Source organism: Struthio camelus, chromosome 3, assembly GCF_040807025.1.
Source record: "Struthio camelus isolate bStrCam1 chromosome 3, bStrCam1.hap1, whole genome shotgun sequence".
Taxonomy (NCBI): Eukaryota; Metazoa; Chordata; class Aves; order Struthioniformes; family Struthionidae; genus Struthio; species Struthio camelus.
Window position 1 is genome coordinate 34444444 of NC_090944.1, and position 26121 is coordinate 34470564.

At 39.5% G+C, this 26121-nt stretch overlaps 1 protein-coding gene across 3 annotated transcripts in view; it reads right to left on the bottom strand.

Moving 5' to 3' along the window:
- Window positions 1-26121, bottom strand: part of ELOVL5 (ELOVL fatty acid elongase 5) — a 42129-nt gene that overhangs the window by 8229 nt on the left and 7779 nt on the right. For 2 of the 3 annotated variants that reach the window (XM_068937376.1, XM_068937375.1), the window contains 2 exons: window positions 9672-9738; window positions 7463-7650 (listed from right to left, as the gene is read on the bottom strand). In XM_068937376.1, the coding sequence (XP_068793477.1) occupies window positions 7463-7650; window positions 9672-9729 (246 nt within the window). In that variant the 5' untranslated portion in view covers window positions 9730-9738. Of the gene's footprint in view, window positions 1-7462; window positions 7651-9671; window positions 9739-11210; window positions 11268-26121 lie in introns of all 3 variants that reach the window. The other variant, XM_068937377.1, reaches the window with a different exon arrangement.

Genomic DNA, 26121 nt, shown 5'->3' on the forward strand with positions numbered 1-26121 from the left:
ATTCTTTCATTTTAATGACAGAACAAATCTTCAACTTTGCTATCCGTAACTGCCAACAATTGATGTTTCACTGTATTTTGATTCTTCAGAATTTTTTTTTTTAATAATTCAGTAATGCCGAGTGTATTACGCCCTTCACGGTAGAAGTGATTTCCTCCGCAATACGTGCCTTTGCCTGCCCGACTTCCAAACGTCAGGAGACGCTGCAATGCACTGGGGCACTTATTCTAGTTTATTTAAAAGAAAAAGAAGAAAAAAAAGGAAACGGCAGGAGGAGAGGGACACTCCCAAAGGAAGAGCTCGTTGGAGCGTGAACGCTCCCGGGTCGGCTGGAGACATCAGTCAAGAAGCGTCGCCCACCAAAGAGCATGGCAAAGACTCCCCAGCCCGGTGGCTGCTCTCGGCCTCGGGAAGCCTCCTTGTCACCGCACTCGCTGCGGTCCCTCGAGGAGATGGGAACGAGTGCTTTGGCTTACGCTGAGGACATGCTGCAGCTGCGCCAGGTCCTCGCAGGCCATTCCACCCAGAGCGCAGGGCAGGAGGCCACACTCTCCAGGGACTTCTTAAATGTTATTTCCATATTGGAAACTTCCTTGAATGGAATTTTAACTTTTCCTTTCTGCCCTTTTTTTTTTTTTTTTAAATAAAAACCAAGGCTGATGCCTTGGTAGTTCTGGCTTCTACCTTTCCAGAAGCATTCTTTCCCTGCCATTGGTTCTATTAAGTTAATACTATGACAGAAGAGATTATTATTTGTTGTTTTTAAATATTTTTCCCCTTTGAAAAGGAAAATAACAAATTTAGGTTATTCCCAGGTATCCCAAAAAAAAAGCTTAAAAGCAGAGACAGGTATGCAGGACAAAAGGCTTGTCCATTTTTGGCCTTAGCTACAGTCATACAGAATGAAGAGGAATGTTCAAAGCCATAGTGAAAAACTCTTTGTACTCTTCTAAAATGATCAGTTCATTAAAGACTAGAGTAACAGGTGCTATTAAATGTTGCTCAGAACTGTGAATGGGAAACTAATTCTAAATGGTACAATAAAGGTTATCACTTAAGTGATCTACCTTTTCTTAATGTTATTTCTTTGATGGCTCATTTTCCCCCTAAATTAGCTATTAAAATACCCAGTTAGTCTAGGCTATTATTTTTGACCTTCTGAGATAGAAGTACTGCCAATATTTAGAAAAAATACAATTAGTTACACCAGAACACACAGACCGGGAATTATCTCATGTAATGGACACAAATCAGCATTACCAGGCCACAGCGAGAGTAGAGCAGCCTTGCACACGGATAAGAGACCGATGCAACTGCTCTACTCAAGCAGCGGATTGCAGCCAGAAGAGGACCTCTTACTGCTTCCATAACGAAAGGGGTGCTGTTGAAAACGCACCAGTGTAAAAGCAATAGCATGCCAAAGTACCAGCCACACATCCGAGCAAACGTTGCATGAAGCCGTTCTTATGCCATCGAAGGAAAGCCTGTGCAGCTTCTGGGGCGCCCGCTGGTCCATCAGACAGACCAACGCATTGTGCTGTAACAATGTTGTTAAGAGCTTACAGATGTTTTTATATAGTTCTCATAGTTCAAGGAAATGTCAGAAATGAAAGAATAATCACAATGTTTATGTTGTAATTATTCCAGATAGTGAGGCTCAGCTTCAGTCAATAACCTTGCATTCCACAAATTTCTCCAGAGAAAAGGCTACAGTGAAATCTAAATAGCCTTCAGTGTAAGTGATCTAGGTTCACTACCTAAAGCATAATGAAACCAAAGGTATTTAGACTGATTCCATGCCTTTGAAGGGCAAAAGCATCAGTATGGACATAGATAGCTTCAGTTAAACCCGAGCCCTCAAGTTTCCAGAAATGCTATTAGAACATGCTAGGAGTGGCAATATTCTTATCGCCATGGTGGTTTAAACAATATAAGAAAAGCAACGTTTCTGGGGAATGGTAACGTCTTTTATCATATAATAGATATAAATAGATACAATAGATAGATATAGTTACACAAATAATTAATAACAAAACAAACCAAACCTCAGACCTTTCCTGAAGGGCCTACAAGGTCAAAAGCTGCTACCACCACCCGCAAACCTTGCTTTGTGCAACATACAGCATACTTTTCCTAAGTTATCCAGCCGCCTACACCTTTATTTATTACATCTGCAATACTTTCAGCACACGGTGGAAGGCTTCATAAAACAAAAACAATGTCTCAGTGCTGAGACTTGACCAATAATGGTTCCCAAACAGACTTGTTATTTACAGAGGTGCGGGTACAGCCCCAATGAGCCTTTTACATGCTGCGTAGAAGACAATAAATGTTCATGCACGCTTAAATCGTCACCCGGTATATTGAAGGTCATTTCTCACGCTGACTATGGCCGGCCTGCGGGATGGTAAGTTTCTAACCCCTCCTCATGGTTGTGGTTAAGCAGATCTTAACTCGCCCAGGTGTCCTTGCTCCCCCATGACAGCCTGGCTGGACTTTCAGCCCCTCCAGGCTTGGGGACACCTTTGCCGTCCAGCTGTGCCCAGGGAAGTCCTTCATCTGCCCACTGGCAGGAGCCCAGGCTCGCTGATGGCACTGCTGATGCACAACCAGAGAAGTATCTTCTCTTGAGAAATTAATCTGTCTAGAAAAAGCTGACTGCCATAGTTTTTAGCAGAGCATGTGATTTTTAAATGATACCAAAAAAATGACAGCTACTCCATAATCCAGTTAAAATGGTACTCAAAGCCAATGTTAAAAGATCATCAGGCTCCAGGGGAAACCCTACAGCTAGAAGTTGCTTTTGTGCTCTTCCTTTCTTTCCCGCATTGAAATTTTCATCTTTATAATACTTTCATTTTGTAATTCTGTTACTGAATTATTTAAAATGCTGTGGCACGTGCTTTCTACCCAACCTGCTACCAAACTAAGCCTGTATACGAACACCAGTCTGAACTGGTGAGACTTTATAGGGAGGGATTTTGCATTTTCACAATATAAACCAAGTATGAGACTCCCTGGAAATGGACCAGTAAGGGACCCAGCACTGCAACACACTGTAAAGGCATGATAAGTTCAAAAAGAGAACTTGGTTAGGGTGAAAAGAAACAAAAATTCACAGGTCTGATCAAAGAAAGTAAGCATTTCCAAAGACAGATACTTTTATCTTTTTATTAATATAGTCACCTCGCATGAGAGCGGAACCTGCAGAGAAAGACACAGGAGAGGAAACAGCAGATTGACAGAGATGCTGCCACGCTTTCGTTGCCTGCACAGATCTGATGGGCCACAGCATCTCCTCACAGACAGTCCTGTCCTTCCTAAGACAGAAGGGTCCTCTTCGGAGGCTGCTTATCCCACTGCATATGCAACAACACATCTTTTTAGTAAAATCTGAGACTTTTCTCAAGCTAATGCTGTAGGGAATCATGGAATTAATTTTTGTGTGTTTCAGATCGAGCAGAGAAATAAAAAAGTCACTTTTAAAAAAGTGAGCCTTTAACCACAGACTGGTTTTCTCATATGTAAGTCTAGGTGGTCCAGATCACTTGACTAGTTTTGCTAACGAACACCCCAAGGAAAAACAGGGTCAGTGCAGCACCTTATAACTAGATATCCTAGCAATCTAGCCTAGGACACTAACTATTTAGCCCAAGTATATAGCCAGAACTCCCCTAGAGAGGCACTGTCTCTACTCACAGTGCTGCAAGATGACTTTCCTCATTATCCCAGAGCCAGAAAGTGACACAGGCAAAGACAGCATTGCCTCCTACTTCCCTAACCACTCCAACAGCTTCTTCAAATACAACTGTGCCAGCTAACGCATGACTGACGGACACAGCTATAATCTTTCTGCCAGCTGCACAACAGCGCGCACCCTGCTATTCACCTTCACAACCACAAACGAAACCAATCCTTGTTGCTCCTGCCTAAGAAAGGAATGTCATTTCTCTCAAAGTCCAAATCAAACCCTACCTCAGCATTATGCTCGTTATGTGTGCACTACAAATTAGTAGATAAATAAGCACAGTGCACAAGCACCCTTAACTGGAGGCAAAAACTGCCGTTTTTGTGTTCCTTCATGCACATACTCCAGGCTCCTCTTTTCCCCACCGCTTCCCAGGGAACACCTACCCGACACCTGATCTGTTCTCCAGTTTGTGTTTTAAATAACATATCTTTTAATGATTATTTCATGTTCTAAGACTGATATTGTATCAGTTCTTTAGATAATCAGGACTAACAGAGTCCACAAGGCCTCTCTGAATGACTAGACTGACTGAACTGTAAAGTTACATAGAATGAAACACTGCTATTTCCCTCTAATAAGCATCCCCTCTTCCTAAAGTACTGGAATAGCAATGCTTGCCACTGCAGCAGCACTGTTCAGCCTACGCTAACCTCTCCTGTACTCCTGAGTCCATCTTGCCTTTTAAATCATCTGGGACAGGCACAGCCCACGACTCCTAAGTTTGTGTTGCTAGCACCATAAGGCACACCAGTCTTGAATCATCATTAAATGTCTGACTAATTTACAATAGGTAGGTAAAAAAATCACTATCTAGAAATCCCAAATGAGAGGTACAAGACTTTTTACTCATTTTAAAATAAGGTGATATCGCTACTGAGCTCTTTTATCTACCATGCAAGTGCCAAAGAAATGCTGTGTGCACTGCTCTGTCCCAGTAAACGTTTAGTATTACACCAGGAGACCAAATGGTGTGGCTATGCAGTAGCTGAAACTATGTATATCTTATGATGAAAAAGAAATATTCTTCCCACTTATTTCACATCACCGTTCAGATGTAAAGGCCAGAAAACCAGATGGGTCGGCATTCTCATCCTAGTTGGGAGGCTGCCTTCCTTTAATATCTTGTTTTGGTCATACGATATTTAAACCAAAGCTGTGATGCTATGAATCATGGTCTGAACCACTGCCACAGCTATAACTCAGAGCTGAAATGCTTCTTTGGAGTTTTTACTATCATATGCAAGCTATTAAAACAGCTTATTTTCAGACAGGATACTGAACAAGTTCATACGTGGTGATGCTTTACGGCTTTCCACAAACTAGGACTGAGAATGTTTAATCTAGCTGAAATACAAAGTTGACAGCACAGAAGGAAACGCGGAGTTACATAAGCATTAAAATGCATTTGCCCTCTCCTATCTCTCTTCTTGAATGCTATTCTACAGCATTTTGGCTTGAAAGGGAGAACTTACAGCATAAAGTACTACTGACGTAGTTAATTAATCCTTCAAAAAACACGTGCCTATGCGTGCCCTTCAATGACTGATGTGACCCAAGCGAGAGTATCACCTGCTTTGGGCAGACAGAGGTAATATAGAGGCACCGCAGCTCGAAAACACACCTGGAGGCTCAGGAAGCTGAGTTTTACCTTCGCACCCAGCTCTTCAGCCCCAACCCTGCAAACCTCCACCAACCTGGTGTTTTGCCCGTAAGGATTTCTGCGTGTCTACATTTTCATGGGATTGGCACCTTGCTACTGAACCTAGTTTGCCCTCAAGTCTAGCACATTATTGCTACATAAGTAGGGATGCGGTGTAGCATGCTTATAACAGAGCATATCCAACAGTTTTCTAAGACAACTTAGGCTACAGGAGAGTAAATTAGCTTACAGGAGGCTGCCAGGAGCATTTTGTTGCAACTGTCATGAGTTTAATAGTCTTCATAATGCTGTACACTTGTGTATTCCCATTTATAAAGAGAAGGTATATTTACAATAATGCCAGAGAACACTTCCGCTTAGATAATATTACATTAAATGCAACATGCATTTTGGCGTAGTGTTTCACTACACCGAAAACAGTAGCCTTAGCAGTCACTGTATTTTACTTGTCTTACTTTTTCAGAATATAAACGCTATACAGCTGGTTCCAAGCAGGAGGAGTTTTTCAACATGCAATAAATAGTCCTTTCTTAGGAACCCATTCAACACTAGCAAAAGTCTGTATATACAAAGACCTTTCTAAGATCAACAACTTAAATCTTTTTTATTGTTTAAATTTATCAGCAGGTTTTTTAACAGGGCAGAATGTTACAATAATTTTCATTCGGAAACTATGAGTATTATTCAAAGTATTAAAAAAAAAAAAAAAAAAAAAAGACTGGCTACATTGAGTTTTATCCATGCTTGGCACAACTGAATAAAAAGTTTACACTTGTAAACTTCCAGAATGCAGATGTTGCCCACGAAGTTTACAATACTACTTTGTGACAAATTAAATAGATTGATACACAAATTCTGCATACATTTCCTCTCACACAGACATTTAGCATATCCTGACAGAACATTAGAAATGTGAGCAGATCAAGAATATAAATTGTTCTAAGTACCTACTGAACCAGAACTGCTTACCAAAGTTCTTTATAATCCAATTCAGTAAAGTAATTTTTGATTAGACACTTCACTGTACAGAAGAAATAAGTTAAATCACATCCTATCTAAACATTCATCTTGTAAAACACTATACAACTAACTTCCTATAAAGGAGAATTACAGCTCAATTGTAAACAAATGCCAAAAAAGGTTAGTAGTTTTAGTTCTTATTTTTAATCTCATGTTGAAAATGAAACCTCTTCTTACAAAAAGGTCAAATGCTTTTGGTTAAAAGCAAGCCAGACTATTCAGTACGTTAAAGCCACATGCTTGATCGTTTTCTGACTACATTCTTATTTACATTGCCATAGTTGTTCTTTTTCACTCTTATCAGAAACATACAGTTATGATTAAGAGGAGCTAAGTCGCTCTACAGGAAGTGAAAAAGTTTATAGTGCCTAAATCTTTGTTTTGTTAAGAAAGAAAATAAGTCAACAAAAAGTCCAGTTCAAAATTGAGTAAGTTACAAACATCTTTCAACATTCAGATTTTAACTTTCAAAAACAGGTGAATCACAACTGCGTTGATACAATTGTTTCAGCAAAACTAAGAGGACGCAAAAGACGCTATTTCAAGGTTGGTGAAATATCACTCAAATACTAAGAGTGCGTGCATGATAAAACACATTTAAATAAAATATATTTTGCGCTCCAAAAGAAGATGTAGTTTTGCTACCAAGTACTTTGTACAATCCTCCAAAGTGATCCAGGTAAGCTTGTGTTCTAGGCAAGGAAGACTTACTGAAAGACTCTGAAGGTTCGGGCTGAAAGAGGAAGATATCTGCTTTCACTTGCACTGAGTGAGATAATCACATCTGAAACTTTGCTATCAAGGCCAGTATAGATGCTTGAGACATGAAAGGATGGTATGAAATAAACCTTGCATCAACTTTAATAATTACGGTTTTCTCCTCTGAGAAGTGAAACTGAAGAATGGTTATAACATTTTGTAGATGTTTTCCCAAGTTTAGGAGGACAATACGCATAAACCGTTTTCAGCATAAGCCAATATAGTTAAAACAGATACTGCAAAATAACCCCAAACCAAAGCCTTTCTCCTACCTCATAAAACATATATAGAGAAAGCAGTGTAAGTCCAAGGTTGTAGACCACTAGAATACCCCTGCATGAGAACGGCTGTTTATTCCGCATGTACTTTGGTCCTAGCCATACGATTAGTAAGTAAAAGACTGAGAAGATAAAGGTAGGTGTATAGTTCTCCAGAAGAAGCCATCCTTTTACTCTGGGGTCTGAAACAAAACAGACACACAAAAATACAAACACTTAGATTTTGTAAGGGGAAGGACAACAGCAGATGTTTTTAATCAAGTGCTGAATTGCTAATTATGAACAACTTTCCCAAGTAAGATTTTAGTTATACAATTGTTAAAGAAAAAAAATAATCCTCTTCCTAATGCAAAGATATTCCTAAATTACTACTGTTTTGAAATACTCACTACCAGCCATAGTCGTCTTCCATCCTGAATACCAATGAGTTTAAATTTTACAGAAAAGCTTCAAAGTTTTTTCCCCTCCCTGATCCTCTCAAATCAACTTTTCCCAAGAGTACATCTGTACACTTTTTTTTTTTTTTCTCCTTACTTCCTCACACAGCCAAAGCTAAGAGTGAACCAGATACCTTTATGGTTATTGGCAGATGATACTGATAATTATTTTCTAATCTACCATATATCAGTACTAACCCAATCAGATTTACATATGTGCTACCCGGCATAATTTGATTTCAGACTCCTTGTCTTAGCCATGAAACACAAAACAGTCAGTCCAGCATGACTAACCAATCCAGCTGTCAGCACGTAAATTCCTCTTAAAAAGCAGGTAAACTACTCAGAAGGAAAGCATTTCAGATGAACGGTTGAGAAAGATATGCTCTACTTTTCCACAAAACCCCCAACAAACAACACACGTCTTGTCACTACCCAGTGACGACATGGTAGCTCACTCCTTCTGCTAAAGACCTGCCTGAAGGATAGAAACCGTGTTTACCAAACCACAGATGAACAATGCAGTTTAAGCAATGCTGGCATGTACAGCCTTAACTTATTTATAAAGGAGTCTGATGTGGATCCTGAATGCAAAAAATGAGGTCTTAAAACATAGGTCGGAAAATAGTTAAGAAAGCCAGGGAATTGTTTAGCTATCCTCCCTTTATGGCTCAATGTTTTCAAGATATGAAAATAGAGAGTATACCATCACACCAGCACACACAGAAAGTTATATAACAACATCCAGGCTAACTTGAAGAGGGTTAGTATGAAGATGACGACAACGAGAGCATCGAACAACAAAAAGTAAACAGAAAACACACTTTGAAAGACTGCAGGTTTGTTCCAGTGCAGACCAGGATTTCTCCTGCGAGGAAGAATTACCAGCAAAGGAGCTTCACTCGAATGAAGAACGAGAGCAAAAAGCAGCATGAAAGACGCTACTGAAGTGACCAGACGAAAAAAAAAAAACCCACATGCCACTCCATAATACCCTAGTGGTTAGCTAAACACACTGCATACAGGATACTGATAATTAATAGTTCCTGGAATGGGAATGGAAAGGGCTGGCACATGGGACAGCACCACCCTACCATAGATGACGGCCTTCACCACAAGGCCATCTTCTATTCTGGTTCCACTACCTCTCCCTCCCTCATGCTGACCTGAATTTCTGTTCTGCATCTCTGACCCTTCACCTAGTGAAATATGTGTTAAAATTAAAGAATGTTTCAAAGGATCAGTACTTTCCAAAACTTCATATTCTTCAGTGAAAAATTCTTGAGCAGCTCTGCTTATGTGTGCAAGAGTATTTTTATTTCAACAAGTAAGAATTGAAGTATGACTTTTTTTTTTAAACATATCAACTATTATCAACTTCTAAGACAAATCTGCACAGATCGGAGCAAAGTAAGTAGTTCAGTAAAACTAACACTGAGATTTAACTGATAGTAAGAATAGCATTTACAATTGTCACAGCTGAAAAATCAGCTGCTCTTCAGGTCAGAAGATCAAAAAAAGCACTGAGTGCACGTTTTTATTTTTTTAATATATATATATTTTATATATACATATTTATTTATTTAAAAAATAGAATCACACAACTTGATGCTCTGCAGACACTATAGAAAGTAGTCACCTGTCAAAGTCGGGCGGTTAAAGGGAACCTTTCTTCTTTATGCTCTAGTATTTGCACTTTAGTATCAATTCTAGAACGGTTGGGGGTTTTTTGTTTTTGTTTTTGTTTTTTTTTTGAAAAAGCTTACCTCTGGGTCCAAGCCAAACATCAAGGTAGCTATTGATTGTTTTATCCAGAAGTTCCATTCTATAAACCTATTGAAATGGAAAGATGAAGAACAAAAAGTTAGTTCTTCAGCTCATAGAAATATTTTAATCATGTGAACACTATTTGTTAGGGTTAACAAAGAAAACGTAACAGGACCAAAATTGCATATATACTCAACCTTACTAGCATGGGTCAGATGCAGAAAGCTCATTCTCACCGCAGAAAGCCACTAATGTTAAGAGCAATATTTCCCATTGAACTATTTAATCATAGATCTAGATCCCTAGAAGTTTTAAAATACAGAAAAAAAAAAAAAAAGAACTTCAGGTTAATTTGAACTGTCGATTTTTAAGTAAGATGTCATCCTGTATTTGCACAAGATCCCTATGCAAGTGTGGGGGGGAACGGACCTCAAGAAAACCAACAACATTAAAATAAGCTTTTTTGAGAATTTCAACAAACAACCCCACATAGCTGGCAACACTAACTGCTATATTCAACTGTGGAGGAGGAAGGGAAGAAAAAGCAAAAACTGGCTATGCTATCACTTCTGTGAATAGATTACTGAATACAGCTATGTTTAAGAGCTCATAAAACTAACAGATCAATTGCTATAGAATGATAGAAGGTTGCAGAGGCAGGATGGAAAAACTGCAATTCATGGCATGAAGATCTCCAGTTGCACAACTTCTCTAATGGCAAAACATTATCAAATAAAACTCAAATATCGGTAAAATGAAGGGATTCAAATGTCATCTGTTATCTCCTCACACAAGCCAGTATTTGTTGATAGCACCCGCTACACGGCAGTATGCTAATCTGCTGTACCCCTATAAAGTTAAAGCATGCAAGAAATAGCAACAGCCTCCATTACTGCGCAGGGTCAGCTGTGCAAGAAATAGTTCTTACGGGAAGTAGTAGTAATTTTCTTTTTGATTAAAAAAAAAAAAAAAAAGTCTACAGTTTCCTCTTTTCTATCCAGAATTCCTTTCAATTTCTCCAGATCGTTAACTGTACTAACTTTCACTACAATAATTTCTCCTACTTTAATAACACAATTTTCACTTCTCAGTGTTTCTCCCCCATGAAATAGCAATATTAACAGCAATTTTTAGTTACATGGAATAATATAAGAAACCATGTAAGCTGTCAACACACTCACAGTGAAAGCTGAAACGATTATGCAAGTTTATATCTAGTTGCTAACAACAAAGAAGTTCACAGGGTTTTTTTTGGTTTTAGCTAAGAAACGTCTCACGTTCATCTGTTAAAACATTGCTTCTTAGATATTCCTGATTTGCATAAGTTAAATGAATACTAGCTTCTAGTCAGCTGGGACTGACGTATCTTTTTCTTTAAAAAAAAAAAAAAAAAAACTAGAAAGGTTTTGTACCCCACTACCAGCGTAAAAGGAAAACAGAGAGGGTGACAAAACTATGTCATGCTGGCTGTCCTTCCCCCACCCCACGGCGAGACTGGGACCCACCTCAGCTTGCCCCACGGCGAGACTGGGACCCACCTCAGCTTGAGCAGCTGCCTGAGGGCACGCAGAGCTCGAACTTCACTGCAGCATATGCTTCCCGTGAGATAAGAAAACCAAATGAATTTGTATACCGGCATTTACATCGCTTTTTCTTCTGCATAACTCCACATCCCTTCCACCTTGTGGCAAACTTAAATCATGAGGCTCAAGCGTTTATAGAGTATTTCTGGCTGTACCACCAAATCCATCTTTTCCCATAGCACTTAAGGCTGCGCAGAAGAGGACCTTCTAATCTTTGTATGTGAAGTCTTCCTACTGTTTTGGACTGCACAGAGACACAGAAACTTGCCTGGAGTTTGGTCATGAGAAACGAACAAACAAAAGAGCTTAATTAAAAGAACTTGGAGTATTTAAAGTCTTTTATAGCCTGACTCATACTATAATTTTATTTTTTCATTAAAAATTCTGAAGAAGTTCAATCAAAATAAGGACACATTTCAGAAGAATACACATTTTTTCCATTACATTACATCACAGATTGTGATATACAACTTATGAGAGACCGGGTGAATGTCCACAGCATTGACATGCTGCTATCTTAGGAATAATGAGGATTAACTGAGAAGACTAGGCGCTGTTAAGATCCAGATAAGAAGCATGACCATCAGGAAGACTTTTTATAAATAAGTACCCAATTTCCAACGAAAAGGAGGGGAAGAGAAAGGAAGCTGCTGTGGAAAATTTTTATATCTGTCAGCTCTTAAATAACTCCAGGAAAAATACTTTCCAGCAGGTAATTTATTTTATTGTTTGAAATCTCCACTTACTCAATTTGTCAATTGTTACTTTGATCCAATAACAATTGATTTAGTTATGTAACACTGCTTCATTCAATAAACCACAGTCATCATCTTACTTCAAGTTCGCTCTTCCAAGAAAAAGACTTCAGACTAAAAAATGGGTTTCAAAAAATAATTGGTTATATGAACTGAATTCATTTCATGTAACTGACTTGCTATAAATATTCTTCATTGGACACTACGAGAAGTCAGATATGAGAACAGCTAATGAAGCAAAACCAAACCATGCCTAGCTACAGCAAAGATGGCTAAATGAGAAGGCAAGAAATGAACTTTGACAAAAGTAGAAGTAAAACTTGTTCCAAAAGGGGAAGCTTTCTGCAAAGGTCTCACCTACAAGAGTTGCTACTCCAAAGCAGCTTTTGTTCCAATATTATCACATAGTAGATTATGAAAGGCTTAGTGAAGGAAGAACCACTCCTGGTGTCGATTTCCAGAATTTGCAGAAAAAGAAGTTGTTTCAAAAGGAATTCATTTGTATAACAGAAAAACAGAGTGAAACAATCTGCTTTTGTTCCAGAGGGGGTCACGTGAAAATGCATCAAGTCTCCTGCCAATAACTACACAACATTAAATACTGCTTCAACTGCAGCTACTACAAGGGTTCTTTTCTAATTAGAATAGTTTCCCAATTCAGAGAAACATCAGCTTCCAGAAAATTTAAACCACTTGGTATTTGAAACACTGTAATTAGCATGTTTCCTAATACTGAAAATAAAGAAGTTCTAGAGCTTATAACTTACATGAACAGATAACTAGCTATTCTCCTTTATCTAGAAGTCATTTCACAGCAAAGTATACAATACAGCATCTAGAGTTACCATCTCTGCCTTTCTACCATGGACAGGAAATAAACTGCCCCCTCCCCTTTTCAATTGTAAAAGAGTAGTAAGGTCCCTGAACACCCGCACCAGCTGGATTAGCATCAGCAAGTACTCAAGCCTATAACCACAAAGTGCCTTTACTCCGTAAGACCCAAATATTTAATTCTCAGAAAATAAATATTTTGTTTTAAACAAAATAGATCAAAACTCAACTTTCTTGTGGTTTGTTAAACAGATGCTAGAGATTCTTTCATATGGGCACGTGGAAGACTTCTCAGAATCCCTAGGTATTCACAGAACCACAGAATGGTTGAGGTTGGAAGGGACCTCTGGAGATCATCTAGGCCAACCTCCCTGCTCAAGCAGGGTCCTCTAGAACATATTTCCCAGGAAAGTTCGCCTTGGAAGATATAAAAGCGGACCTCTGATAAACTTTTAAAAATACATTATGATTTTCATGCTCTCCTGGTATGCCCAAAGCCCATGTTAGTGCACCCAAATAAGTCACTAAGGTCAAATGGATTACATTCCTACAATTAAAAGAAGATAAGAAAAGAATATCCTAAATATCTGAATTCAGTAGTTACATGCAGTAGCACGAAACCACCTCTGACTTTCTTTTTCACTCTCTTTTTTAAAATGGTAAGGGAACAGAGTTTGACAATCCATTAAAAGATGACAACTGGCCAAAGTCAAAAGATTTAAATGTTTAAATCCCTTAAAACTAAAACAACAACAAGAAAGCCAGGATTAAACAACCACTAAATGACCATTAAATAAATGTTAAGGTCATTAAGGTTACTAACAAGACGAAATTCATAGATGTGCCCAAACCTATTTCTGCTCGTGTGGAGAATTTAAACACGCTTGAGCGCTCGGGCTTACATAACTACATGCCGTGCTGTTCAGCCAGAAAATGTGAATTTTGTTCTTTAGTCAAACTTACAGAATACTACTAAATATATAATTTGAAGATGATAAGAAAATCTTCAAAAATATTAACAAATACATTAGCACCATATGCAAAATACCCACATGCCTTTGGTCAGAACTCAATTTTTGGCAACACTGCTTACATCTAAAAGAAAGGAAGTCTACACATTGATAGGTGACTGCCCAATCTACAAAAAATTGTGTTTTAGGTAGTTGTGAAAACTTGAACTAAAGCAAGAGGCATCAAGCAGAATCCACCAGCACACGTGAGATGCCATCTTGTGTAAGGACATCAAAGTCCAGGAGAAATGCCCAAAAAGAACTGCTAACTAGAAAAGCTGTGAAAGATGGAAGGCTGAAGTTCTCATCAGCCTGGAAGAAAACTGCTACACAGCTGTAGGATGGAGGGGAAAAAAAGCCCTTCCACATCAAAATAGTAACACCTTTCCACTTCTAGAAAAATCCATACACATTGCTAGCTTGCTCTTACCACCATTCTACCAGCTTGGTATGCATCAACTGCCTCAGTTTCCTTGCTTGATATCCAAGCTACTGTGATATCCAAGCTACAAGCTACCCAGTCTACTGTCAATGATTGTGTACTATATGCAGAGATACTATAGTGTTAGGCTGTACGTACCTATTGGAGAATGGCAGAAGGACAGCTGGTTCCTGAACGCTTTTGGAAGTGAACGTTAACTGCTCAAAATGAGCTGAGGCTTAAAGACTCAGATGAGCTGAGACGCAACTGGCTGACACTGCAGCTGCTGCTGCCGCTACTGCCACAAAGTCACCTGCATGGGGGGACAGAGCCAGCTCAGGTGCGCGGGGCTAAGCACCTACAGGTCTGAGAGAGCACATCGCACTGGAGGCTCTCTGGGAAGAACAGTTTAGAGGGAAGATATTGAAAATATAGCCTTTACAGAGATTTTTATTTGTTTTGACACTGACCTCCTAACATTTGATGCTCCACTGTACAGAAGAGGGTAAGCTGATACTGCCTGTGGGGTATGTAGCACAGGCACATCCAAGTCATTCAGATGACATGGCTCAACAGAAAAAACAAAAAAACAAAAAAACAAAAAACCAATATTTCTTATTGGAACAGGTGGTAGAGTACAAAGCAGTTCGTTGGAGAACAGGAGATGTTAATAGGAAACACAAAGCGAGAGGACGTTAGCTAAGCCTTTGCCCTCGTGTTGTATGAAGCGTTATTCTAAAGAAGCAACAAATATAGTGAGATAGTATCTTTAACTACCTTTGGACATCTCTAAGCAATCACTGATTTTCATAAAACTACTCAGATTCTTTTAATTACAGGACTTCCAGTTCTGCAACACAAAATGACCTAAGGCTGAAGTTTAACTTTGAATGCTGTGGCCCAAAAAGCCTTATCACAGAAAATCAGCCTTTCAAATCAGGATTTCAAAAATCTTCTGCACTCATCTAAGTAGTGTTTTTTGGAAGCCTATAAAACATTTTGCTTTCTCTGTCTACTTCTAGGGCTAAAGGCTACACAGAAATTACATGTTTTTCTTCTGGAATTTTTTTGACTTATAAAAGTTTTTCATACAGCCTACAAGTAAGTGATAACATGTTCTTGCAAGGCACATCACTACTCCCTGATTAAAGAGCTACTAAATATTGAAGTATGTTACCAGCTTCTTTCTTACAAAGGAAATTCACTCTCAGGCTTTCAACACAAAATAACAGTGTTATTTTTGGTGTGTTTATGTCAAAAAGTGGTATAAGGATTCTTGGTTACATTTTAACGTTGCTCCTTGAGCTTCTTCTTTGAGTAACTTCACTTTCCAGTCCTAAAGACTAATAATGAAATCCTAAGGTTTGCTTTCCCTCCCAGCCCCTAAACCAAAATAAAACAACAAAACACGCGGGGCTGAACGCTCAAGGTGTTATGAGTCTGCTCGCTTCAAGCGGGATCCCTTGGCTTTCATTCTACTGCGCAAGAATCCTCTCTCAGACAACAGACCCCGTTTTTCGAAATCAGGTGCCTGAACTCGTGTTCCAAAAAATATCTCAAAACAGGCATCTAAATGATTGTATTGACTTCTGAGAGCAATGCATAGCTAGGCCTGGCTGTTCACCATTCTTGGAAATTAGCCACTTTCTCAGTTCTTAAATTAGGACTTTGAAGCCTAATTTTAGGCACTTGATTCTGAAAACCTTGATTTATGCTTTCTAGTTAAAGTGGTATTTCCACGTCCTTGCCACTGCAGAGGTAACTCTGCTCTTCCATCCTCCAAAAATACAAACAACCCCTTCGCCAAAATACAACAATCAAGCTGCTGCTTGATTGTGTAAACCTGCTGAAATTGCAAACACTCAGCTGCTTGATGACTGGAAGACAGCACCAATAAGTAATGCTGTCAACAGTTTACTGAACATTTACTAAAGCTGTTCAGTTTCTCCTTTGGATTCCCAAATCCTTAAGCGCCCCTTTCATATACTCCCTTTCTCCTGCAGCTTGCCACCAACCAACACCAGACTCTCTTTTTCTCCCTTTTTGAATTCCCCTCCTAACTCTCAGGCGAGCTTGATGTTCACAATAAAAAGGAATCGAGAATAATTCATAGCACGTACTGATCTCAAAGTGCAGGTACATTTATTTTTTGGGAAACCAGGTGAAGCATGAATACTGCAGACTTTGCAGTTTATTTTTATTAAAATGCAATAAACTATTTTTAAACTTTATTTTGCAACCGTACCTCTAGCAAAGCAACACAGAATTTTGGCCCACCTTGCACCAGTGGCAAATGATAGAGTCTGCTGGTGACTCACCATACTACAACCCAGAGCGCTGAGCTGTCTTGCTCACCAGAGGCACAAGCATACAGAGGTTCAGAAATACATTTTAGGGGGAAAAAAGCATATGTAGCCACTGGTATGAAACTCAAAGAAGGTTTCATTTGTGAAAAGTGCAGGAGGAAGCGAGGGAGTTAGCCTCGAACAGTCAAACCTTAAAAGTATTTCAAAGAATTTGAAAGGGAATGGGGTAAAGGAATACTTCGGCTACTTAACTAGGGGGATAATTCCATGCCATTGCTTTTTCCTTTCCGGTTTTTCCCCTCCAAATCCTTCATTAGTAGTTACCTTCACACATAAAGAAGATTGTAGTAATTAAAGTATCTTACAGAACAGAAACAAATACAAGAAACAAATACAAGAAAGAATATAGTATATGGAATAACCAATTATGCTCAATACCTCATTAAATTAGAACATAAACATCTTCAGATAAATGATGTAAAACAAATCATAGGTCCTTGGAGTTTTATTCATATTTTCAGCAGATATAAACTAGTGCACACTAGGATTTGCACGTCCTAGGATTAGGACGTTAACACGCGTTTTGTGCTTTACCATGGAATGACTTTAAGCTAAAGGAGAAAACTGAGGATGATGGCTGAGTAGGAAGAATAAACCGGAAGCAATCAATAAAACATACCCATGGAAAAGCTGAGAATAGGTGGAAAAAGAATATACCACACCACTTCCTGATCCTAGAAAGATGCCTCCAATATCCAACTAGAAGTATTTCTCTCTCAATGCCGCAAAATCCCCGTATACTAGCAGCAGAAGTTCTAGTATCTGTCAGTGCTTTACAAAACACTTTCTGCAAGAGGATGTGTTTTTCTGCAATCAAACATTTGAGGGGATATCTTATAACCACAAAACTGTGGTGTTGGAATCTTCATTGCAACTTCCACCCTATAATATTGTGAAGTTAGAGTGAGAAAGTACACATTGCAGAAGTATTTGCAGAAATAAAACAAGGAGGGGAAAATAAAGGCACAGCAAGTAGCTTTATTCAATAGCTCTGTTTGTAATAACCTTCAGTTATTACAACGTGAAAATGTGTAAGGACACTGCACAGAGACAACTGCCTGTTGGGACTTAAAGAACTGATTTTTTTAAAAATGCGAGAAAGGATAAATCTGTAGCAAACGAGGTTAGAAGGAAACAGGGAGAATTTATATATATGGCACAAGAGCTACAGGCTTACTTTTCTGAAAGTGAAGCTGAGGTGCGGCATATCCTACACAGCTTAGCCCCAACTCTCTCTTTCCCAAACAATATTTAAGCGTTTGGTAAGCCTTCTCTTTTAATGCAAAATTCTCTCTCTTTTTTTTTTTTTTTTTTCCCCCCAAAAGCTTTACTGGTATTGCAATAGAGCAAATGCTGCTAGTTGTAACTCACAATGGCAGACCAGCCACAAAAAGCTTGAGAAGCTCAAGGGAGAGAGCTGAGCCAAAGAACGGGGCAAAAGGTAAACCCAAAGAGCCATAAGGACTTCAGCTTTCATTTCAAGTCTCCCCTCTATCACTCCAGTGTCACCTGCAGGAAGGACTGCAAAACACCTCCTCTTCTCCCCTTACAATAAGGGACTCCTCTTATCTCACTCTGCTTGTGCAACTTGCTCAACCCAACATTTACTTCCGTAAGAGAAAATAAAGGTACAGTCCCTGAAGCCTATTTTACTGAGTGCTCTTGGTCAAAAGGGTATGGCCCCACAGATCCTCCACCACTTGGCTGCACTGGCATCCACCTGTATCAGCAATATGCAGGGAAGGCATTTGCTAAGTACAGAGCTGAGGAGGTCAGAGGCAACGGGTCCAAAGGACAGCGAGGCCCAGTCCCGTATGATCTTTGCCAGTAACCATTACTAGCAGCAGATTTCAAGGGTACTGTGCGGCTTCAAGCGTTTAAGCTTCAACTTTAATACCTACAGCTCATAATTGCATATGAAAATAAAGATAAAAGCAAGGAGTAGGAATAAAAAAAGTTATAAATAGAGCAGTTCTGCCATATGAATCTTGATTTCATCCAACATCCCACAGCAGCACTATCTATTCTAGGGGTGCAGAGAGAAAGCATATAATACCAGCCCGCTCTTTCAGCTCTGCAAACATGCTGTTGCTGCCAAACAACACTCAGCCAAGGTCTGAGTCCAGGGGGACATCTTGAGTGTAAAACTCAAAGTATAGGGTATGTCTATAACTCCTGGGTTGTTTTTTTTTTTTTTTTTTTTTTGTATTTGCTAGCTTGAAGTTAGAAAGCTTTCCATCTGAGAGCACCTGCAATTCTGCTGCACAGGTGAGACACGGTACTTAGCAAGAAAACAGTCTGTAGTTACTTATCCAGTAAACAGGATTAGCAATAAAAAGGTTATCTGGGGTTCATGTGATGACTAGATACAGTAATCCAAAAAACACGAGAATTAAGAGGAAGATCATAAAAGCTGAGGGCAACAGTCGCAAAGGCAATGCTAAGCCCTGCAATGCTGACTAGCACAGAGATGTAATATCACACACGTGGCGTGCTATGGGACAAGCGAAATTCCCTGGGGGGCGGTAATACCCATAACAATACATGCAGTGCCTGGAATTAGTTAAATTCCCTCAATAAAAGTAAACTACCCCATTTTTACCAAAAGGAAGAAGAGATGTATACTGACGCTGTAAACTCACACCACAGCTTGCCTTGCTGCTATTTCTTCATACAGCCAGCCATACTATGAGAAGCCAATCTGTAAGACTCATATTTTCCTGCTCTGTTAACTGCATATGGTTGGAGCTGCACCACTCCTTGGTAGCCTTCACTTTAAGATGCTAAACATCATGCCAGAAGATATCGTTCGCTACATACAATCATGCTACAGAAAAAACATCAGGTAAGTATGAATGATAGCTAGCTTCAAGCAGAAGATACCAAAAAAAGTTCTTAAAATAGTGGGGAAAATAATTAGCAGAAGAAAATTACTTAAGGCACAACCGTTATGTCATGGCATCATACTGCTTAGAGCAAAACCCTATCATCAAGTTCTGTTAAATACTGTCTCTTCTAAAAAGTACAAAGCAATATACTCGTCATTCAGAAAAGCAACCATCTTTGAAGTCTCCAGATGTAATCTCCTTTCCAAAGGAGAGAGAAGTTTAAACTCATCTATGGAATGCAGGATTTTGATCCGTTTTCCACCCAGAACTGACAGGCAGTATCAAAAGTGATGATTAAATGTTCTAGTAAAAGGGCAGAACAACAACAAACAGGACAGTGCTTATAGATGTGCCATGATGATCATTCCCTCCCGTTTTGCATTCTTATACACCATAGAGACATTTAGCAACGTTTAATTTACAAGTTTAATACTTAAAACAATATGCAGTCAGTTTGATATTTTTGTTTCAGAAGTTCAGAGCTGAATAACCTGGTGGGTTTTGAAGAGCAGATCAACCTTATCAAGAGTGCTCGTTATGCAAGACATAACACTAACTTTTTACTTGATAAGCCATGCCACACCAATTCCTGTCTGAAATTAGATAGTCTTCCTAGTATGGTGGTCACCAATTTTGTAAACCGGGTTACTGCGGTTCTTCAGATTTAACTACATCACGAGATACTGATTCTAACCAGTGACAAGAAGCAAAATCTAGATAAAGTTTCATTTGATACGGGATACCAGGCCAAACCAAAAATATATCAAGGGCCACTTGCTGGAAACTGCTGACTGACTTTTTAGAGTAATTGGAAAAGAAGATACTCCACCTGTAGATTTCCCTCCTTCAATGTTGACAGCACTTCCTAATAATACCTCAGCAACAGCCCCTGCTCCAGGATCCAAGTATTGCCATTTGTTTCATTTTATTGTCTGTTTTAAGGCATGAGAGACCGAACCAATCAATTAAAAGAAAACATTGCAGTGATAAGGCTTGTTGTAACCTTATTACTGACTCTGAGTATGGTCTTTAAATGGACCGCTATAAAAAAACTGCTGTCTCAAAACCTTGCAACTGTCAAGACATCTTCTGTAAGTTTTTAATATCAGAAATTTGGGCACCAGCAGAAGTCAGACAGGAAATTCCAGCAAAATAATTTTGTTTCCTCCAAAATTTTGCTACAACAGAACAATTCCTTTTCTTTCAATAGGAAGCAACAAATTCCTAGCGCAACGGAAACCCCGTCGCCATCAAAAGCTACTCTAATGGGAGAAACCACTTACGTTGACACCTCAGCTTTAGAGCTGAGGTGCAGAAGGTCCCTTTGTATTTGCTTCATCCTCTTAAAAGGATATTGGAATGAAGGCAGAATGAGTACTGTCATTTGGTATAATATTTATTCCAAAAAAAGGGACAAATCACAATCTATACCAAAAGCAGGAGATAGTTTCCACCCCTCTCCTTACAACTAATCCTTCCTCTGTAGCGCAGACATCCTCTTGAGTACGGCGCATCAGATAGACCTGTTCGAGCAGCTCCTAGCAGCTCGGCCACTCAGAAAAGTTGATGCAAATACGTAAGATGACATTTGTGGTGTCCTCCAGATGCTAACCCCTTGCACAACGTTTTGCACGCATCTTCAGTGCGACTTATTCATTCCCATGGCTGATCCACCATCAAGCAGGAGGAGCTTCGTAATTAGGGGAAATTAATCTCAGCTCTTGGTGCTACTGCAAGGTGCACTCTCACTCCTCCTTCTCTATCCCCTACCCCCAACCACGCGAGGGGAAGCAGGGGAAAATGTATGTAGCCCGCACAAGCAAAGTGAGAAAATTAGTTTTCAGACAGGCCTCTCCCACAACCTGATCTACCGCAGGTGCGGCACCAGCACGAGGGATTCGCAAGGATTCACCGCCTGGGACGACACAGAGGTCACGGGCTTCATTCAGCCTTAGCCAATCATGGCACTGTACCCGGCAAGATGCTATGACTGCAGTGAAAAGGCAGGCAAACACGCACACAAAATAAAGATGAGTGTATTTATAAAGCAGAATTCTAAAATGCAATTAAAATAAGGCCAAAATGAAATGCTTTGTACATATGCCCTTTTACATATAGGAATGGCCCTAATGAAGAATGTGAGAATTGCAAAGAAGTGTTAAATATAAGCTGCAAAAGTCAGACAGAATATGTTCATGTCATGCACAGACTATATTTTAGCATGCTTTACTTTGCTTCTGCCTTGGAAAAGGCAGGACTGAGGATGGTCTCAATCCACATCAGTTGTGAAGTGCAGGACTCAGCACAAAGGAGGAGAAAGTTAACTACCAAGAGATAAAAATACACTGATGGATTTCTTCAAAAAAGGCAACTTGAATGTTTTATTTAACTTGACCACAACAAAAATTATTCCAAGGAAATACAGAGCTTATGAAAATTAATACACAGAAAAAAAAACAAAATGAAAAGCTAAACAGGACTTCAGACAAATATGACTGAAAACTTCTACTACATACTGATCAGTCTGCAGCTGAAGACCTTGGAAGACAGAGTTGATACTTATAAATATCTTCGTTCTCAGTCTTCACGTATACTACAGTGCTAGACTGTAGCGACCTGAGGGAAACCTTGAGTGTAGCAGCACATCTAAGACAAAATTTCAGTGAGAAATTTGATTTTTAACTTGCTGTTCTGAGCTCATAATTAAACTTGCGATAGAAGAAAAACACATTGCTAGATAGTTAGAAAGTGATTTACACATCAAAAATAAAATATTCTCCTTTACCATGCTACTTGCAGCAAAGTGAAAACCTAACTTGCAGGGTATTGTATGAGTGGTAATATTTTGCCAAAGAGTGCAAGAGGGGAAAGAATTAAACTGCCTTTTAATGGCCACTTGTGAAACAAGTCTTCAAACTCTGGGGAAAAGAAAAGCTCCTTAGCCTCTGCAGTAAAACTCTGTGTACATCTATTATATGAAGGATAATACATTAAAAATTGTTCAGCAGGCAAAACTAAATCTTTACATTCTGAAGTGCACCTTTTTTGTACATGCTACAGACTGTGCTGATTACTGAATGATGTTTCAGACAGCAAAATTTCTTATTAATGCTTGCAGCTCTCTAAAGTTTACCCCGTCTGGTATCCCACCACGATCACATCTCTATTTTTAATGTGTGCTAAAAGCAAAATACACTTTTGTCTAAAATATCTCTTTCATTAACCATTTTTTTAATATTGGAAAGACAATTCCATTAGTAAGAGGTTTTTTTTTTTTTTTCCTACAGCGCTTTTATCACCATGGAATACATGGAATAGAAGTCCACCATGCTGATGGGTCCTTATTTTAGATTCAAATATGGTGAACACAAAAAGAGCGGAGTGGTATTACGTCCCTTCTCCACTCTTCTATTATCTCTCCTTCAAAGACAATACTGTTCTAAACAATATACGTTATTCAGAGATCATTATTCTTCATATTTACTAAATGGTGGTTAAAAACTGTTGAAATCCCTGTGTTCTTAGAAAGAACGTCCTTTGGGAATAAATCTATACTGTAACCACTTCTTAAACATATTTAAGACACAAAAGGTTTAGAAAACTGAAGTGTTTTATGCAGCTGACACCTTTATTTGTACATTAATGCCTGACATGCAATTTCTAAAACCAAAAAGCATTTAGCCTACACAACTGAAAATTTATGATAGTTTTGTGATTGCTCAGCTCGAGTTTATATTTTAAAATTTTATCTATATTACCTCTGTACTGAATGTGGATGGAATAAGCCAATTAGGTAGTGTTTTTTTTTTTTAAATAAAAAAATAAACAAAAAAACAACCAGAAAAACCTTTGAAAACATTAGCAGTCTCTTCCTGTATCTTAACGCAACCACTTAGCAGTGGTGATAGAACAAGAAATCAATATACAAGATAAAAAAGTAGCAAAGCATGCTTTTTTGTTCTGTAAGGCGTTGTCAGACTTGCAGCTTGCTTTTGTTTACTTAAAAGAAGCAGATGATTACGGTTTTCGAAAGGGCAGAAGAAAGGGTAATGAAGTTAGAGGTTTAAGCAACCTGTCAAGTAAAAGCAAAGAACCAAAAATAGCCTCGAATACGAAGACCACCCAGAGCTTTCAGAATTGCACAGGAACCTGATAAAGGCTGCAAAACAAGAGGAGAGTGCTAAAACCATTTAAACTCCCATGACATGCGGTATATCCAGTTGACAACATTATTAGCTATAGAAGTGGTTTGTGCAAATGTAAAGTTTCTTTTACCTATAAGCACATACGGGAAGCAGCTAACGCATTACCAGGGCAATGACCTCTGTTGAAACACGCTGGCCATTCTGTAACAACCTGTATCCTGTTTTCACCAGACTACCTAAAGGTAAACTACCTTTACCTTACTTTACCTAAAGGTAGTACTACCTACTGATTTGCTTAGCATCTTCTCTACTCACCACTATGTGATAGTATCCCGCTCCAAATATTCCTAGTGCTACCCTATGCATACATCTCCTGCACTCACAGACTTACAGAATGGTTGAGGTTGGAAGGGACCTCTGGAGACCATCTAGTCCAACCCCTCCGCTCAAGCAGGGTCACCTACAGCACGTTGCCCAGGATTGTGTCCAGATGAGTTTTGAACAGCTCCAGAGAAGGAGACTCCACTACCTCTCTGTGCAACCTGTGCCAGGCCTCTGTCACCCTCACAGCCAAGAAGTTTTTCCTCATGTTCAGACAGAACTGCCTGTGTTTCAGTTTATGCCTGTTGCCTCTTGTCCTGCCGCTGAGCACCACGGAGAAGAGTCTGATCACATCCTCGACACCCTCCCTTCAGATACTTGTACACATTCATGAGATAATCTCTCTTCTCCAGGCTAAACAGGCCCAGACCTCTCAGCCTTTCTTCATAGGAGAGATGCTCCAGGCCCCTCATCATCTTGGTAGCCCTCCGCTGGACTCTCTCCAGTAGCACCATGTCTCTCTTGTACTGGGGAGCCCAGAACTGGACACAGTACTCCAGGTGAGGCCTCACCAGGGCTGAGGAGAGGGGCGGGATCACCTCTCTCGACCTGCTGGGAAAGCTCTGCCTAATGCACCCCAGGATCCCATTGGCCTTCTTGGCCACAAGGGCACATGGCTGCCTCATGGTTAACTTGTTGTCCACCAGGACTCCCAGGTCCTTCTCCACAGAGCTGCTTTCCAGCAGGTCGGCCTCCAGCCTGTTCTGGACTCCTTACGTTATGTTTTAACCTCGTGTTGAAGATGAAGGAGACGGCTGTCCTGAATTTCCCAGCCCGCAGTACAGAGCCTGGCAGGCAGCACGGCCGCAGGGGACAGGCAAACGCAGCAGCACAGCGCAGCCACATCGGCCTGGCCCGCCTCATCTGTGGCGACTGGTGCAAATCACAGGATTGCAAAAGTGAACGTCATCTAAGCTACATGTTCTACGGGGTCATGGATGTCACAATTAAACAAGATACGGAAAAACCTGCTCAAACCTTCTATGTGAGTTATGTGAAATTTGTTTAGGCTTTTCAACTTCTGCCTACTAAAAGAGGTGGAGAAAAATCTGTGAGTAACCAAGTCTGCTGCACTAACAGCTTGTTTTCCATCACTATATTATACATATTTTAATAAAAAAAAAAAAGAAAAAAAGAAATTCTGAACTGTTACAAGTATTACTATTTTGCCAATTAGTAAGACCTCATGAATGCATTAAGTCACGCTTATCACAAGACTAATGTAAAGCTTAACAGCATACCACAAGGCAATTGTACACTGGTGAACTGAGGGACAATACCTGACATGAGGGACAAATACATGACCCTAGTTTAGGGCAGACAACTGAGTCTGTACCAGTTCACAGCATTTACGGTCAATTAAGAGTGAACTTTACATGCCTGTACTGCAAAAGAGAAATGAACAAGCAAACGGGAATTAGACATTCACTGTAAACATGTGCTACTCTGCATTCACACAATATACTATATACATAAAGATGCAAGCATAATCGTCATTGTGTCCTTTAAAGCAAAGGCACAAATCTTAGGCTTCTACCCATTATCACTGCATAAGGTCCTACAACTACCATGTGAGGTCTTGGTCAAAAACATCTAGTTAACTACATGAATTATCTGAATGAACATGCTTTTAGATAAGTACAAGTGTCATGCACCAAAATGGACATGCAATGCAAACTTAACACGTAAAAAAAGGTTTCGCGTAAGTTTTTTTCTGAAGGGCAGGCCAATGTTAAACACTGGAGAACGTCAGTCCTCCTAACTGGTTAAGAATTTGATTATTGTAATTTAAGCCACAGGACACTCAAAGGTTTTCCCTGTTTGGCTAGGAGATGATTCCCCTGGCCAAGCTCACAAAATACCAGCTTTGCTAAAAGCCAGGTGGGAACAGGGGTTAATTCTTCAGAAAAAGGTTAAGATAAGCTTTCTCCGTAAGTTCTGTGCATAGAAATAGCATGTCTGAGGGGAGGCCCACAAAGATAAAGGTAAAAAAAGGTTCAGAGTTTCCCAAATCTTCATCCTCTCAAGTTAAATCAAACCTGAGGACACAGGACCAACACAAGAACTAG